General features: G+C 40.6%; 2 protein-coding genes across 2 annotated transcripts; both read left to right on the forward strand.

Annotated features, from left to right (window-relative positions):
• Window positions 1-263: 263 nt before the first annotated feature.
• LOC147668163 (taste receptor type 2 member 40-like) lies at window positions 264-1,196 on the forward strand. The gene has a single exon (XM_086948730.1). The coding sequence runs from the start codon at window positions 264-266 to the stop codon at window positions 1,194-1,196; it is 933 nt and encodes a 310-aa protein (XP_086804856.1).
• Window positions 1,197-11,755: 10,559 nt separating this feature from the next.
• LOC147668164 (taste receptor type 2 member 40-like) lies at window positions 11,756-12,316 on the forward strand. Its single transcript, XM_086948731.1, has one exon. The coding sequence runs from the start codon at window positions 11,756-11,758 to the stop codon at window positions 12,314-12,316; it is 561 nt and encodes a 186-aa protein (XP_086804857.1).
• The last annotated feature ends 4,671 nt before the right edge of the window (window positions 12,317-16,987 follow it).

Here is a 16,987-nt window from a genome sequence, read left to right on the forward strand (position 1 = left end):
TGCCCCTCACTGTGCCAGAAAAGGTATTTTTGGCTTCTCCGATAACACACAAAGCAGTGCTTATAGACAATTGAGCTGTTGGTCCATTATTTTTAACTTTCTTTGTTTCTAGGAGGACATGTGAACTGATATCCCAATATTACGAAAGGTACAGTTTCTTTAAATTCCGTCTGAAAACGTAGTATTGGGTAAATACATGTTCTTTGCGATCAAGGCACCAGTTAGAGCAGGAAAGTGCACAGTTAGACACATTCTTTTGCAAAATGTCTCAATTTGACCTGTTTTTCCTGATTTTTCTCAATATTGGCTGGTTGATGGGCATCACCACCAACACATTTATGGCAGCTGTAATCCTGACTCAATGTGCCAGGAGTAGACGCCTGCCAATATCAAGTGATCTCCTCCTGCTGGGGGTGGCGTTGACCAATATTCCTGTGCAGAGTTGTTGCTCAGCAAGTTTCCTGATACGCTTCCTCTGGGAAGAGGTATACAATAGAGACAGTGTTTGGAAGAGTTTTTTTATGCTTTTTCCCTTCTTTGTTTCCTGCAACTTCTGGATCAACACCTGGCTATGTGTCTTCTACTGCATCAGAATTGTCAACTTCTCACATGTGCTCTTCACACGCCTAAAGCTAAGAATCTCTGCCATGGTTCCCTGGCTGCTCCTGGGTTCTGTACTGGCATCTTTAGTCATCAACCTACCTGGAATTTGGTACATGAGGAAGAAACATACAGATAATTCCACTACTACAAACACCACCTTTGGAGGCACAGTTCGTGAAAACAGCCTTTGGAACAGGATCTTCATTTCTTCGACAGCATGCGTTGTGCCTCTGATAGTGATATTAATTGCATCTGTGCTGATCCTCACATCTCTCTACAGACACACCCAACAGATGCGGCAACACATGTCAGGTTTCACCGGGGGTCCCAGCCTGGAGGCCCATGTCAATGCAGCAAAAACCACCTTATCCTTGCTGGTTCTCTACATTGTCTTCAACCTTGCTTTGATCATGGTTCTAACAGAAAATGGTGGAGATGTAGTGCCTTACAAATTATATGTTTCTGGATTTGGATGTAATCCATATCCCTTCATTAACTCCCTGATCCTCATCTTGGGGAATCCCAAGTTGAAAACAGCAGCAGTGAAAACTTTCTGTGCTCGTCAACATAGAGGACCTGATTCTCAAGGGTAACTTACACTTTTGAGTAAGTTTACACATCTCAGTAAGTTTACTTCTTTTTGGTATTCATAAACTGTGCTTTTGTAGTTACTTACACCTGGGAATTAACTTACATTTTTGTAGTAATTTACTTTTTTGTAGTAAGTCAAGCACTACACATGGCCTACAACTTTTAATGCAACATCCTCCTATTGAAATTAATGGAGATAGGGACTAAAAAAGTGTACATTACTAGAAAAGTGCAGTTTGTAAATCAAGTAAACTTACTATAAAGTTTAATTAATTACAAAAGTGGAGTTTGTGAATAGCACGTTGTAGTGAGTCTGGTGGTACTGCTGTAGTACTACAAAAATTGTTACCCACCAATTTATGCCACAGGTTATGGATTGAAGACATGGACCTGTTGATGCTTTCCTCACTGTAGATCCTTTGAGCCACCTACGAAAGACAAGAGCAGTGTTTACACAAAAAAGGCCCAGCCAGAATGGTCCTTGTAGAGTAACTTCATGCGCAAGAAAAATGTGGCAAATCTCCCCTTATTAAATGTATATTTCAACTTTGGAAACCTGGTTAAGTGAACTGATTCTCTCTCTAAAGACTGTAAATAACTGTATTTATTTTATCAAGTTGCTTTGGCTAAAATTAGCTTCGCTCTGTCTTTAGGATTTTTTAAATTAAGAAAATGATTAAGGTATTGTTTTCCGAGACTACTCTGGGACAAGTAAATAAATATATAGATGGGTGATAGTGAATAACATGGGTGTTTTTAACCAAGGGGGTGGAAGAGTGGGGTACCAGTCAAGAGCGTGTATGGATGTCCAATGCAAGGCCTGCACTGTGGACTTACCTGTGCTTATGCGATGCCGTGAAGAATCACTGCCTGCTGTTTTACCAGTCAATGACCCTTACAACTGGGACCGCCTCATCTTTCCAAGGCCCACTGACACAGCAATGTTTTTGGTGTCATCTCCCCTCTATTTGAGGTTATAGTCTGCAGGTGACAGCTGCTATACCCTGGGGGACACATAACATGAACAGTATGTGGGGAGTAGGTCCTTTTGGGGCATCCCAGACAGTCATAGTTCACACTCTATATGCCTATATATAGTTTTCACTAAGAGCAATGGATTAACATTCATTTGTTAGAAAACATGGGTGGGTTGTTCGTTCATTCTAAATTTTGTATACTATATATTTTGGCTTCTTTATGGTGAACATGTATGAATGCTCGTTTTTGGATTGCACTATATGGAAAAATATTAAGCAGTTATTTGTCAAAATAGTTTCGATTTTTTGTGTATTATTTATCGTTATGTAGTACAAAGGCTGCTTATTCAAACTAATAAAGTGATGTATAAACTGACTTGTGTGCTTTTTTAATTTGGGCATGTATGCTAAATCTATAAATTGCCATAAAACGTGCCAAACATTAGTGCAATATTTTGGTCCAAATTCATTTTTAGAATTAAAAGGCAAATGAAAATTGTTTTTCTTTTTCATATATCACATTATCTTTTTAGTTGTAATGACACTGATGTGCTCTTTTATTTCAAATTTAACTTCTTATCAGTCTTTGTGTTTCTGCCATTATGCCCATGTTGCTGGCTTTTTTCAGGGTATATTTCTTTATTCCACAGCTGTTTCTCTGGTACACTTTAACTAAGTAACATGATTTTGAATTCTATGGATTTGATGACCCTAATGGAGATTCTTCTTAGTACTTTGTGGATCATTTCAAAGGGGATTTGTTTGAAATGATGACAGACCTGAATTATCCTTGTCTTCTGGAAATCTTACTGCTGGCAAGCCCGGAAACCTTAATCACTGAAAAATTCCATAGTTTACCTACGACATACCTTTATGGCGCGATACTCTATGCTTTTTCTTCTGAGACTCAAAAACATACAAAGATCCCTTGTGGGAAAATCGTGCTAGGTCTGTTTACCATAACCAGAAATATGTGCTGCAAATCACTATGTATGAGCATGAAAAGATCATGTTTGACTCCTTGCAAGTCAACCTCAGTATCGTCATGACATTGTTTGATACCATGAAGGCCCTAAATGTTTCTACCTGTTGGGATCATATAATCGATTTTTCCTCAGAGTTGGTTCGATGCTCATTTGGTTCACCTCTAGACCGCCTTAATTCCGAATTTCTATGAAAGCACAGAAGCTTAAGGTGATCAAGCGAGGGAAGTATGGAAAAGATACAACAAGGAGGAGACCTGTAAAAGAAAAAGCAATATATGCTGTACCTCAGTGTTACACAAATTAGAATAAAAATCTCCAGATAATTCCTTCACCACCTGTAAAATAAAATAACATAACTCTAGGATAAATTCCAGATATTATTTAGCATATCTGTATAGTAGGAGACTTTGGTGTCTTTCTTTGCGGAGAAGGCTGAAAGATGAAAATACCCTTTTTATATTTCCAACTACCTTTTCCCTCACAGTTTAACTTATATAACTGATGATATTTTTAGTACCCACCAAAAGATATCATGGGTATAAAACAATATACAGGGCTCATATAACCCTGTTAGAAAACATGATTAAGTAATGATCAGGATTCAAGCAAGCCGGGCCGAAGACGGCTGAAATGCCAGAAACCGGTCCCCGGAAGCTTGTTTCCTTCCCAGTATAAGAATTGGCTCGGTAGTTTGGTCTGCCCTGTTCCCATGATGCACTGGGCCAGGGTCAGACTAATTTGCATATAGCCAAGTTCTGAGCTGGGATGGTGCAGTGAGCTAAAAAAAGGTGATGGATCCATCCCTGATCTTTGGACTGGGTAAGAGTGGTCTGCTTAATTCAGACACTCTGTTCATCACCACCCCCTTTTCTGAATCATTTTTGTCCACCATAAGCGTGGAAGGGTATACTCAGATGTGAGTCCCTTGCTCATTGCACCATCAGGATTCAAGCAAGCCGGGCTGAAGATGGCTGAAATGCCAGAAACCAGTCCCCGGAAGCTTGTTTCCTTCCCAGTATAAGAATTGGCTTGGTAGTTTGGTCTGCCCTGTTCCCATGATGCACTGGGCCAGGGTCAGACTAATTTGCATATAGCCAAGTTCTGAGCTGGGATGGTTCAGTAAGCTAAAAAATGGTGATGGATCAAGCCCTGATCTTTGGACTGGGTAAGAGTGGTCTGCTTAATTCAGACACTCTGTTCATCACCACCCCCTTTTCTGAATCATTTTTGTCCACCATAAGCATGGAAGGTTATACTCGGATGTGAGTCCCTTGCTCATTGCACCATCAGGATTCAAGCAAGCCGGGCTGAAGATGGCTGAAATGCCAGAAACCAGTCCCCGGAAGCTTGTTTCCTTCCCAGTATAAGAATTGGCTTGGTAGTTTGGTCTGCCCTGTTCCCATGATGCACTGGGCCAGGGTCAGACTAATTTGCATATAGCCAAGTTCTGAGCTGGGATGGTGCACTGAGCTAAAAACGGTGATGGATCAAGCCCTGATCTTTGGACTGGGTAAGAGTGGTCTGCTTAATTCAGACACTCTGTTCATCACCACCCCCTTTTCTGAATCATTTTTGTCCACCATAAGCGTGGAAGGGTATACTCAGATGTGAGTCCCTTGCTCATTGCACCATCAGGATTCAAGCAAGCCGGGCCGAAGATGGCTGAAATGCCAGAAACCGGTCCCCGGAAGCTTGTTTCCTTCCCAGTATAAGATTTGGCTTGGTAGTTTGGTTTGCCCTGTTCCCATGATGCACTGGGCCAGGGTCAGACTAATTTGCATATAGCCAAGTTCTGAGCTGGGATGGTGCAGTGAGCTAAAAAACGGTGATGGATCAAGCCCTGATCTTCGGACTTGGTAAGAGTGGTCTGCTTAATTCAGACACTCTGTTCATCACCACCCCCTTTTCTGAATCATAAGTAATGAAGAGCATACATGGCATATCATCTTGTCATGTAAAAAGATTTTCTCAACAATCCGAATTCAATGATATATTTGACAGAATAAGTATTCTTGAAGCATAGTTGTAATCCATAGAACACCCAAAGAATTCAAATATCTTCCTTGAATAAAAATAACTCTCAGTTTGTAATTCGCAAAACAGTTCTACCACGATCAAATTGATGGGCAAAGTCTCAGCCTTGTCATAGCAACTGTAGGTTACACCAGTATTGATTGTCTTGTGGGTATAAACACAGAGGATTGGTGAGACCGCACCCTTACAGAAATAGCACTCGCAGCTTCATCTGACATTTAGAAATTGGCTCGACTAACAAATATTCTGCCCCACACTGACCACAGAAGTTGTCTTCATTCCCTCTTCCGCGGGGCTCTAAACATACATGAACATCATATTACGAAGGACTCATGGGATTCGTAGTTCCCTGTATTTTTTCCACACTCCACTAACTTTCTAGGTCTTGGCACAGCACAACCAACGTGTCCCAGTTACTCAGAGGTACTGTGCCCTGTATTTGTAATGTCTTTATTGTACAGGCTTCGAATATGTGTGTAACACTCCTAAAATAAGGAACATTAGAATGGATACCCTGCCTAACGTACCTACCAAATAAGACATCACTAGGTTATCATCCCCAACTCCTCCATGATCACTCACCAACCCCTTAATGGATGGAACTAGACAACAAAAAGCCAGCATATCTCAAGGAAGCATGGATCATTACCTGGATCAGAGCTATTTCTGCACTGATACAGACCAGAATACTGGCAAGGGCAAAACCAGTAGCCCCCAAGAAAGGACATTCCGATTATACCACCACACACGCATGCCACATGAATCTCCACTGAAGAACTCAACCACCCATAGGCATGATTCACATAAGAGGTGTGACTGCCCAACTCCAATACAATTACAGCCACTTACTACTGAGCAGAGCATAAGCTGTTTATACACTATTCAAAATCAATTGGTTGATATTCAACGGAAAATGGATCACCTGCCTGAGATGATATAAAGTCTGCAAAGCACATTCTCCATCTATTTAATATGTGATCTCTCCTCCCAGGGACTTCCCTCATAATATCCTGTTCCTGTTATACTTCATTCATTACATCTAGTCCTGGCAAGTCTAACCATACCAAAAACCCCAGTTCTTCTCGGTATACCTCCATGCGTGGTAGCTCGAATGCACCCAACATACTAGAATGTTCTGTGATCACAGATCCCACCCAGATACCCTATTCACACCATTTTCAGAGTTTGCTAAATGTCCTAGTTACAGACCATGATCAGTCTGCTGAAGTAATCTCAGGCAGTGACTTTTTTCCCTAGAAGATTTTGTAGAATGCCAGCAGTAACTGGTAGTTACTGACTGCACCTCAAGAACTCTGGGCGTTGTCTAGGAGACAGCTGCCATCAGAGGACAGAGAGGATATATCTGAGGCAACAGGTGATCTTCCCAATTCTACTGGATTTTGATAAAGAGCAAGATATATTCCACGTCCCTCCTGAAGCTACTGCAGTATGAAGCTGAAGCACGGACTGTAGGCACCACCTTGCCAACTCTTGTTCAAAGTGGCTTTCTGTGATCGCAAGAGCCAATAAAGTGAGGGAAAAACCAAAACATTATTTCGGTAGAATCAGAACTCAAAACAAAAAGGGCTCCCAAGGATTCACTTGAAGAAAAACCTTTAATATATTTGCGTCACATATGGTACCCCACCCTTATGGGACTGGACACTGTGTGGGCTTGAGTTAAATATCCGAATATAATTTATTGGTTCATGCAATTGTTAAAAAGGATTCAATCAAACATTGCAGGGATCAAGCAACAAAGGTGTGATATAGCACAATTAATATTTGTTATCAAGTGAATACACAAGAGTAATTATTCACTGGAGTATTTCAATTACAATTAGTAGAGGTGTCGAAATGCACAGTGACATAAGGTGCTCCAGTTAAAAAGTGTGTCAGTGCCACAAAAGGAGAGCCTGCAGGTTGAGTTAAAGGATTATTGTTGAAGTCTAATGTTATAGGCATTTCACTTCTGTATTCGAAAGAGAGGTGTATTCAATCCTCTAATTGTCTCTACATTCCGGCACTGAGGGCAAGCGTTCGTGAGGTTCTTTAGGACACTGACCGTCAGACTAATCTGTCTCAAAGTAATTAGAGCAAAATCTTTTGGACCAAAAAGTTAGGGGATTGGTGATGGAAAAGCAAGAACAGTAGAGTCGATCATCAGTCCAATGTGCGCTAGTCAAAACTGGATTAAACCCAGATCAGTTGACTGGGGGTGAGTGTTTGATTTGCTCAAGTGCTCCGTCCATCATCCTCTTTGGTAACGCTTTGTTCGCCATAAATTGGCAGGGTATGCCCAGAATTGGGTCCCTTGCTCACTTTGCTGGATTAAACCCAGATCAGTTGACTGGGGGTGAGTGTTTCATTTGCTCAAATGCTCCGTCCATCATCCCCTTTAGTATTGCTATGTTTGCCCTAAGTTGGCATGGTATGCCCAGATTTGGGTCCCTTGCTCACTTTGCCACTGGATTTAAGATAGCCTGGCTGATGAGGGTTATGAACCCGAAACCGGTCCTAGGATGCTTGTTTCCAGTCCAGGGCAGATATGGCTTGGCTGTTCCATGCCGGACTGTTCACATGAGGCACAGGGTCAGACTGATTTGCATATGGCCATGTCTGAACTGGGGTGGTTGATTGAGCTAAAGAATGATGATGGATTAAACGGTACAGAGCAGGAATATCGTCGTAAAAATATCGACTAACCTAAATATCGCCGCAAAAATATCTACAGGAAAAAATATCGATGACAAAAATATAGTTTGACCAGAATATCGACAGACAGGTAAGTAATATCGATAACATTAATATAGTTGTAATAAATATCGTTTACAAAAACATAGTTTACAAAAATATCGTTTTTTAAATAATTATAAGTAATGTAGTGTTTTTAATGAGTATTTGTTGTCAAAGTAGTATTTTTTGTAGTATTTTATTAGTTAATAATGTATTTTATGTTGAATTTAGTGTTAATAGTTCCGTAGCGGGTTGTGGGTTTATAGGGGCGTAGGGTGGGATGTAATTTAAATATAATAAAATAATAGATTAATTAATGTTTTCAATGATTATAAATAGTGTAATAAATAATAAGTTAATTAATTTCAATTAGTTCATTTATTAATAATGATGTAATTGATTATTTTAATTGTTTAATTAATTTTAGGTGTGTGTACTGGAATTTTTTATTGAAAATGTAGTGAATTAATTACATTTTAATTGAATAATTATTTAATTAATGATTAATTAAATAAAAAAAACGATTTGTTATTTTATAAATGAGTAAATACATTTAGTAATGTTTACACCTACGCTATCCAACGCTTTCCCTACTGTTGCACCCTCTGGAGTGGGAATAGTAATTTTTACCCCGACGCTATCCAACGCTTTCCCTACTGTTGCACCCTCTGGAGTGGGAATAGTAATTTTTACCCCTACGCTATCCAACGCTTTCCCTACTGTTGCACCCTCTGGAGTGGGAATAGTACTTTTTACCCCTACGCTATCCAACGCTTTCCCTACTGTTGCACCCTCTGGAGTGGGAATAGTAATTTTTACCCCTACGTTATCCAACGCTTTCCCTACTGTTGCACCCTCTGGAGTGGGAATAGTAATTTTTACCCCTACGCTATCCAGCGCTTTCCCTTCTGTTGCACCCTCTGGAGTGGGAATAGTAATTATTACCCCTACGCTATCCAACGCTTTCCCTACTGTTGCACCCTCTGGAGTGGGAATAGTAAATTTTACTCCTACGCTATCCAACGCTTTCCCTACTGTTGCACCCTCTGGAGTGGGAATAGTAATTTTTACCCCTACGCTATCCAACGCTTTCCCTACTGTTGCACCCTCTGGAGTGGGAATAGTCATTTTAACACCTACGCTATCAAATGTTTTAACTAATAATATATTGTATATTTTAAATATATGTATGTATTATTGTTGTTATATAAAGTAATGTGTTAAATATATGTATATGTACACATTTATTAAGTTTATAATGAAAAAGTGTAGTTAATTTGTTTTCAATAGTTTAAAAATAAAAGTAATGTAATGTATTTTTTTAATATTACTTATATTTATTTATTATTTAATGTAAATTTAATTAATTTAAAAAGTCGATATTTTTTACATCTATATTTATTACAACGATATTTTTGAGTAGATATTCATGTACTTACCTGTTTAAGTATAGGGTGTCGATATTTTTGTAAACGATATTTTTACAACTATATTTATGTCAACTATGCTTTTGTAATCGATATTTCAACACCCTACCGATTAAACCAAGATCAGTTGACTGAAAAAAATGAAAATGAATGAATTTGTACTTGTAAAGCGCACTGCTGCCCCAGCAAAGGGGCATCCTGGCGCTGTACTCATATGGCAGTGGAACCCTTCCTGGCTTTTACCTGTGAAATGTCCACTCCTGGGCACCCCTAAGGTGAAGCCAGGCATCCCAGCGCTGTTGGGGCCGTTGTGGAGATTAAGCAAGCTATTGCCCAGAGTTGCGGAGTGGGACCCATGATTAGAATTGGCACCAAGGCGAGAACGATCAGGTCCGAGGAAATTGAGCCCAAGACCTACCGAGGCGGGAATTGAACCCTGTTCCTGGGCCAGACCTCTGCATCAGGGTTTGCCACTCTAACCATTGAGCCACACTTCTCCACTGTGAGTGAGTGTTTGATTTGCTCAAGCGCTCCGTCCATCATCCCCTTTGGTATCAAAACAACAGCATCTCATCGGGGAGATGAATTGTCAGGGGCCCTAATTTTGCAGGTGCTTTGACTACCCCTATATTCGACTGATGATCGACTTTACTCACTTTTATTTTGCTAATCACCTGACTTTTTGCAAAATCCCATGTTTCTTGCCTGGTCCCTGCTTTTGTCACCAAAAACGTATATGTACAATTTATTGAGATGCGAATATTTAACTCAAGACTCCCAAACATAGAGCTAAGTATGAATAGTTTACCAAATGTTAAGGAAATGTTATAATGTGTTTTGTTAGAATGAAACCTAGGTAAACATTATTGTGTACAGTTCTGGCATTACCAGGTACCAGTGAAAATGTTGGCATGCCCTCTTATACCATGAATATTTTGTGTGGAATCATGGAAGTCACCAAGACTCTCAAGTATATATTTGAAATGCATTAGTAGCCTGGAAAGTGGGCATACTTGTCCTTCACTCTCATTGAAGAACTCTCTTGTAGGATTTAGAAATCTCACTTGAGCATTTGACAGTCACCTGATGGTAATATCCACTGTCAAAGTGACATCAACCCATAAAGTAGGTGATAGTTTAAGACATGACAACACTACCTACAGATGCAAGAAGATCTTGTAGAATGAGATGGTGCTATAGATCCCACCCTGCAGCTAGATGTGATTCCTCAGTTTATCTTAATATAAAGAATCATACAATGAGGCTTCAACATAAGTAAATAAATGAGGTCTCAATATGCTGTTGATCCAGAGCACCATTACCAACCTCTCTCCCACCAACACCTGTGCAAATGGAAACTGACTCATGTGATGATCTCTCATTTATGCAAAATACATTTTGAAATCAGATCTATCCAGCAGTAGGAGCTAGATGCAGGGAAGGAGCCAAAGGAGCGATGTAGGCAAAGGAGGGGAGGAGACATGGAGTAAAATTCGTTGTCTATTGACGTAAACTACATTACTGAAAAATGCCATTTAAAGAGGAACCAGCCCTGCACCTAGGATGAAGGAGTGGCACTGTTTGGAGGAAAGCCTTACACAGAAGAAAAGAGACAGTCTTACCACTTAACTAATAAACTACTCTCTCTTTTTTGGATGTTCAAAAGGAGACTCTGTTAAGATTGGTACCTAGATAGCCACCTTGAATAGGATCCATCCAGTAGTGCCATCAAGTGCCGGAAATTCTCCGCCGACTGCCCCTCACTGTGCCAGAAAAGGTATTTTTGGCTTCTCCGATAACACACAAAGCAGTGCTTATAGACAATTGAGCTGTTGGTCCATTATTTTCGACTTTCTTTGTTTCTAGGAGGACATGTGAACTGATATCCCAATATTACGAAAGTGACAGTTTCTTTAAATTCCGCCTGAAAACGTAGTATTGGGTAAATACATGTTCTTTGCGATCAAGGCACCAGTTAGAGCAGGAAAGTGCACAGTTAGACACATTCTTTTGCAAAATGTCTCAATTTGACCTGTTTTTCCTGATTTTTCTCAATATTGGCTGGTTGATGGGCCTCACCACCAACACATTTATGGCAGCTGTAATCCTGACTCAATGTGCCCGGAGTAGACGCCTGCCAGTATCAAGTGATCTCCTCCTGCTGGGGGTGGCGTTGACCAATATTCCTGTGCAGAGTTGTTGCTCAGCAAGTTTCCTGATACGCTTCCTCTGGGAAGAGGTATACAATAGAGACAGTGTTTGGAAGAGTTTTTTTATGCTTTTTCCTTTCTTTGTTTCCTGCAACTTCTGGATCAACACCTGGCTATGTGTCTTCTACTGCATCAGAATTGTCAACTTCTCACATGTGCTCTTCACACGCCTAAAGCTAAGAATCTCTGCCATGGTTCCCTGGCTGCTCCTGTGTTCTGTACTGGCATCTTTAGTCATCAACCTACCTGGAATTTGGTACATGAGGAAGAAATATACAGATAATTCCACTACTACAAACACCACCTTTGGAGGCACAGTTCGTGAAAACAGCCTTTGGAACAGGATCTTCATTTCTTCCACAGCATGCGTTGTGCCTCTGATAGTGATAGTCATTGCATCTGTGCTGATCCTCACATCTCTCTACAGACACACCCAACAGATGCGGCAACACATGTCAGGTTTCACCGGGGGTTTCACCGGGGGTCCCAGCCTGGAGGCCCATGTCAATGCAGCAAAAACCACCTTATCCTTGCTGGTTCTCTACATTGTCTTCAACCTTGCTTTGATCATGGTTCTAACAGAAAATGGTGGAGATGTAGTGCCTTACAAATTATATGTTTCTGGATTTGGATGTAATCCATATCCCTTCATTAACTCCCTGATCCTCATCTTGGGGAATCCCAAGTTGAAAACAGCAGCAGTGAAAACTTTCTGTGCTCGTCAACATAGAGGACCTGATTCTCAAGGGTAACTTACACTTTTGAGTAAGTTTACACATCTCAGTAAGTTTACTTCTTTTTGGTATTCATAAACTGTGCTTTTGTAGTTACTTACACCTAGGAATTAACTTACATTTTTGTAGGAATTTACTTTTTTGTAGTAAGTCAAATACTACACATGGCCTACAACTTTTAATGCAACATCCTCCTATTGAAATTAATGGAGATAGGGCCTAAAAAAGTGTACATTACTAGAAAAGTGCAGTTTGTAAATCAAATAAACTTACTATAAAGTTTAATTAATTACAAAAGTGGAGTTTGTGAATAGCACTTTGTAGTGAGTCTGGTGGTACTACTGTAGTACTACAAAAATTGTTACCCACCAATTTATGCCATAGGTTACGGAATTGAAGACATGGACCTGTTGATGCTTTCCTCACTGTAGATCCTTTGAGCCACCAACGAAAGACAAGAGCAGTGTTTACACAAAAAAGGCCCAGCCAGAATGGTCCTTGTAGAGTAACTTCATGCGCAACAAAAATGTGGCAAATCTCCCCTTATTAAATGTATATTTAAATTTTGGAAACCTGGTTAAGTGAACTGATTCTCTCTCTAAAGACTGTAAATAACTGTATTTATTTTATTAAGTTGATTTGGCTAAAATTAGCTTCGCTCTGTCTTTAGGATTTTTTAAATTAAGAAAATGATTAAGGTATTGTTTTCCGAGACTACTCTGGGACAAGTAAATAAATATATAGATGGGTGATAGTGAATAACGTGGGTGTTTTTAACCAAGGGGGTGGAAGAGTGGGGTACCAGTCAAGAGCGTGTATGGATGTCCAATGCAAGGCCTGCACTGTGGACTTACCTGTGCTTATGCGATGCCGTGAAGAATCACTGCCTGCTGTTTTACCAGTCAGTGACCCTTACAACTGGGACCGCCTCATCTTTCCAAGGCCCACTGACACAGCAATGTTTTTTGTGTCATCTCCCCTCTATTTGAGGTTGTAGTCTGAAGGTGGCAGCTGCTATACCCTGGGGGACACATAACATGAGCAGTATGTGGGGAGTAGGTCCTTTTGGGGCATTCCAGACAGTCATAGTTCACACTCTATCTGCCTATATATAGTTTCACTAAGAGCAATGGATTAACATTCATTTGTTAGAAAACATGGGTGGTTTGTTCGTTCATTCTAAATTTTGTGTACTATATATTTTGGCTTCTTTATGGTGAACATGTATGAATACTCGTTTTTGGATTGCACTATATGAATAAATATTAAGCAGTTATTTGTTAAAATAGTTTCGATTTTTTGTGTATTATTTATCGTTATGTAGTACAAAGGCTGCTTTTTCAAACTAATAAAGTGATGTATAAACTGACTTGTATGCTTTTTTAATTTGGCCATGTATGCTAAATCTATAAATTCCCATAAAACATGCCAAACACTAGTGCAATATTTTGGTCCAAATTCATTTTTAGAATTAAAAGGCAAATGAAAAATGTTTTTCTTTTTCAGTTCAGTTCAGTTCGTTTTTTATTTCGATAATTAAAAATCATCATAAAAATACATGGTAAACAGTGCATAAAATGTTATTAAATTAAATTACATTTCTGAACATTACGCCTATTTGAAAAAGATTAAAACATTCACTGGGCACATTGTACATGGATCATGATTCAACGACAAAGTTTGTGCTAAGGTTAATTTCTTGTGTTTCTTAATCTAACAGCTATTTTTAGAAAACTTGAAATGGCGCACAGGGTATACGTATCATTTGCTTTTTGTAGAAACAACAGGGCTGCTTTTGCATGTCGTATTTTCTGGCTTTTAAGTATGTGGACCAGAAATCGACGCCTAGACAATTGATAAAATGGACATAAAAGTACAAAATGAAGGGTGTCCTGCGGAGACCTATTGTCGCAGCCGCAGGCACCCTTCTGCTCAATCGTTACAGTAAACCCCGAAGGATAGGCTAAAATATTAGGTGAAAGATTGAGCCTAAAACAACATATTAAAAATATGTCCTGTTGATTATACATTAAAAACAGATAGGGTTCCATGCCCATTCCGTTTTCTACTAGGCTATGCGCTGTTACTGATCTCTTAAGTATCCCCGCTTTTAGTCTGGCAGCTGCAAAGCTTTCTAATAACAGTTTCTTCACTGTCATTTTACAATTGTTTGTAATCAGCGCGTGATCAAGAAACAAATGAGACTGGTGAATAGTTGTCAGAGTAACATTAACATATTTCAACCAGGGGATTTGGAGTGCATTGTCTCTTAGCAGACAGTCTTTTGCAATTTCCCTGGTTAATTCAGCCTCTGGGTTGGTCCATATTCTAATCCAAGCAGTGATAGGCCTAATCTTCACCTCATCCGAGATGCATCCCATCCCCAATTCTTGGTGTACAATGACTGAGGGGGTAGATTGTGGAATTTTGAGGATTCTACGGAAGAACTTGTCTTCTTCAATTTGTAGTTTTGTCGGGTCCTTGAATCCCCACACCTCAGCTCCATATACTGCTTTTGACGTGGTGATCGAACCATAGAGGGTCATTATTTGTTCAGGACACCACCGGCCAAGTCTATTCACAAAACTTAAAATTGCCCCATTGGAGGATATAAGCTTTGAGCAATGTTCTTCCACTAGCGCTTTAAAGTGCATGTCATTATCCAACAAAAGGCCCAAATAGGGAAAGGTGTTAACCGTTTCAAGAGTATGTGTCCCTATCTTGAACACTGGTTTCTTGGCTGGTTTTTTGCCGGCCACCATGACAAAAGACTTTTTTAGATTCACTGCAGGGTCCAGGTTTGCCATAAACTCCACGAAGCCGTTTACCAGGTGTTGTAGACTCCTCGGTGTGCGGGCCAGCAACACCGCGTCGTCCGCGTACAAAAGTACTGGGATTTGCCGCGATCCTACTCTTGGGCAATCCTGGGCAAGGGAGATGAGGGAGCTTTCTAGTCCATTGATATATAACGAAAAAAGAAACGAAGCAAGGATGCAACCTTGCCTTACTCCTCCTAAGCAAGGGAAAGCTTCCGTGCGTCCCCCCTCTGGGCTAAATCTCACTTTAGCCGTAGTGTTCAAATTGAGCTCTTTTAGGATGTTGATGAGCTCCACTTCCATGCCCATCGTGACCATCATCGCCCATAGTTTACTTCTGTTGACATTGTCCAATGCGGCTGCCAGGTCCATAAACCCCATATAAACAGTGCCCTTGCTGGCTTTGGTATATTTAGCAGTTAGCAGATATAGGTTTAATCACTGGTCGCTAGTTGATCTACCACATCTAAAACCATACTGAGTGTCCACTAGGGTGTGGTGTTCCTCGGTCCACTCTGTTAGCGGATTTAATATCACCCTCCCTAGAATTTTTGCTGAAACATCGATTGGAGAAATCGGCCTGTAGCATTTAGGATCTTCTCGGCTCCCTTTCTTAAAAATGGGTACTATCAGTGCAGTGGACCAGGAGCGTGGGAGGCCAGACCTAACCGCCGCATTTAGGACCCTTGTTAGGATAGGTGCCCATAGGTCTATGTTGCTTCTATACAGATTCGGTGGTGTTCCATCGGGGCCTGGTGCTTTATTGGGAGTGAGCCCTTGTATCGCTAGTTTGAGTTCTTCAAGTGTAAAGGCTAGGTCTACACTCCTGTCACCTTCCCACAATCCCTCCTGTGTGGGCCCCTTCGTGTTAATATACAGGCCCTCAAAGTGTCTAACCCACTGGTCAGGGAGGATATTTGCACTAATAACTGGGGTAGTATTATCCTGAAAACAGGGCCTATTCACAATTCTCCAGAATTCAGAATAATCCCTGTTTTCACCTGCCTCTCTCAGGTCTGCCCATAACTCTGCCTGTAGTACCAGTTTCCTCTCCTTTGTTTTGACTTTGTAAATCTGTCTACAATTGGCCACTAGTACCGTGTCCCTTGGTTTGCATTTGAGGGCTTTTTTTAGGTTCCTTAGTGCTTTGGAACAACTTGTATCAAACCAACGTGGGTGAGTTGATTTCTTAATGGGGCCTTTTGTTTCCAGCAATTTATCCGCTAGTTTTGTTAGGGATTCAAAAGAGGCTAATAGGTCTGAGCCTTTTACTTGGAGATCTAAACACTCCTCCACATATTTCCCGCCTTCCACTATTAGTGTTTTATAGAATTCCTGCGGTTTTATTTTTGTCCACTTAAGGCGCCTTCCTTGGGCTACAGGGTGCAACCTGCCCTCCCTTTTGTTGCTATTAGTTCTACGGCCACCGTGGTTTAGATCTATGGTTAGTGGGTTGTGGTCACTAAAGGGGCTCCATTTTGTTATTACCTTCTTGACTTTGGACAGTACAAAAGAAGAGATGATTATGTAGTCAATCATTGAGGAACAACCTCTACCTTTGAATGTAGGAACATATAAATCCTCCCTCTCCTGCGCTACCATGTCCAGAGTGTGGGCTAGTGAGTAGGTTTCTAGCATAGTGGATAGTAACGTGCCCTCCTGTGTGTGCTCAAAATGCGACCCCTTTCGTAGAGGGCAAGCATCCCAATCCACTTGTGTAGTGGAGATGTTTGGACAAAGGTGACAATTAAAGTCACCCAATAATACAATGATTGAACTCCCCCCCTTGCTTCTCTGTTCCGTCTCTTCCCTTTATCTATTGCTTAATTCCAGTAGTGCTGCATGTTCCCCTTGTGAGGGCCCTGGGTTGTAA

Source organism: Lissotriton vulgaris, unplaced genomic scaffold, assembly GCF_964263255.1.
Source record: "Lissotriton vulgaris unplaced genomic scaffold, aLisVul1.2 SCAFFOLD_1169, whole genome shotgun sequence".
Taxonomy (NCBI): Eukaryota; Metazoa; Chordata; class Amphibia; order Caudata; family Salamandridae; genus Lissotriton; species Lissotriton vulgaris.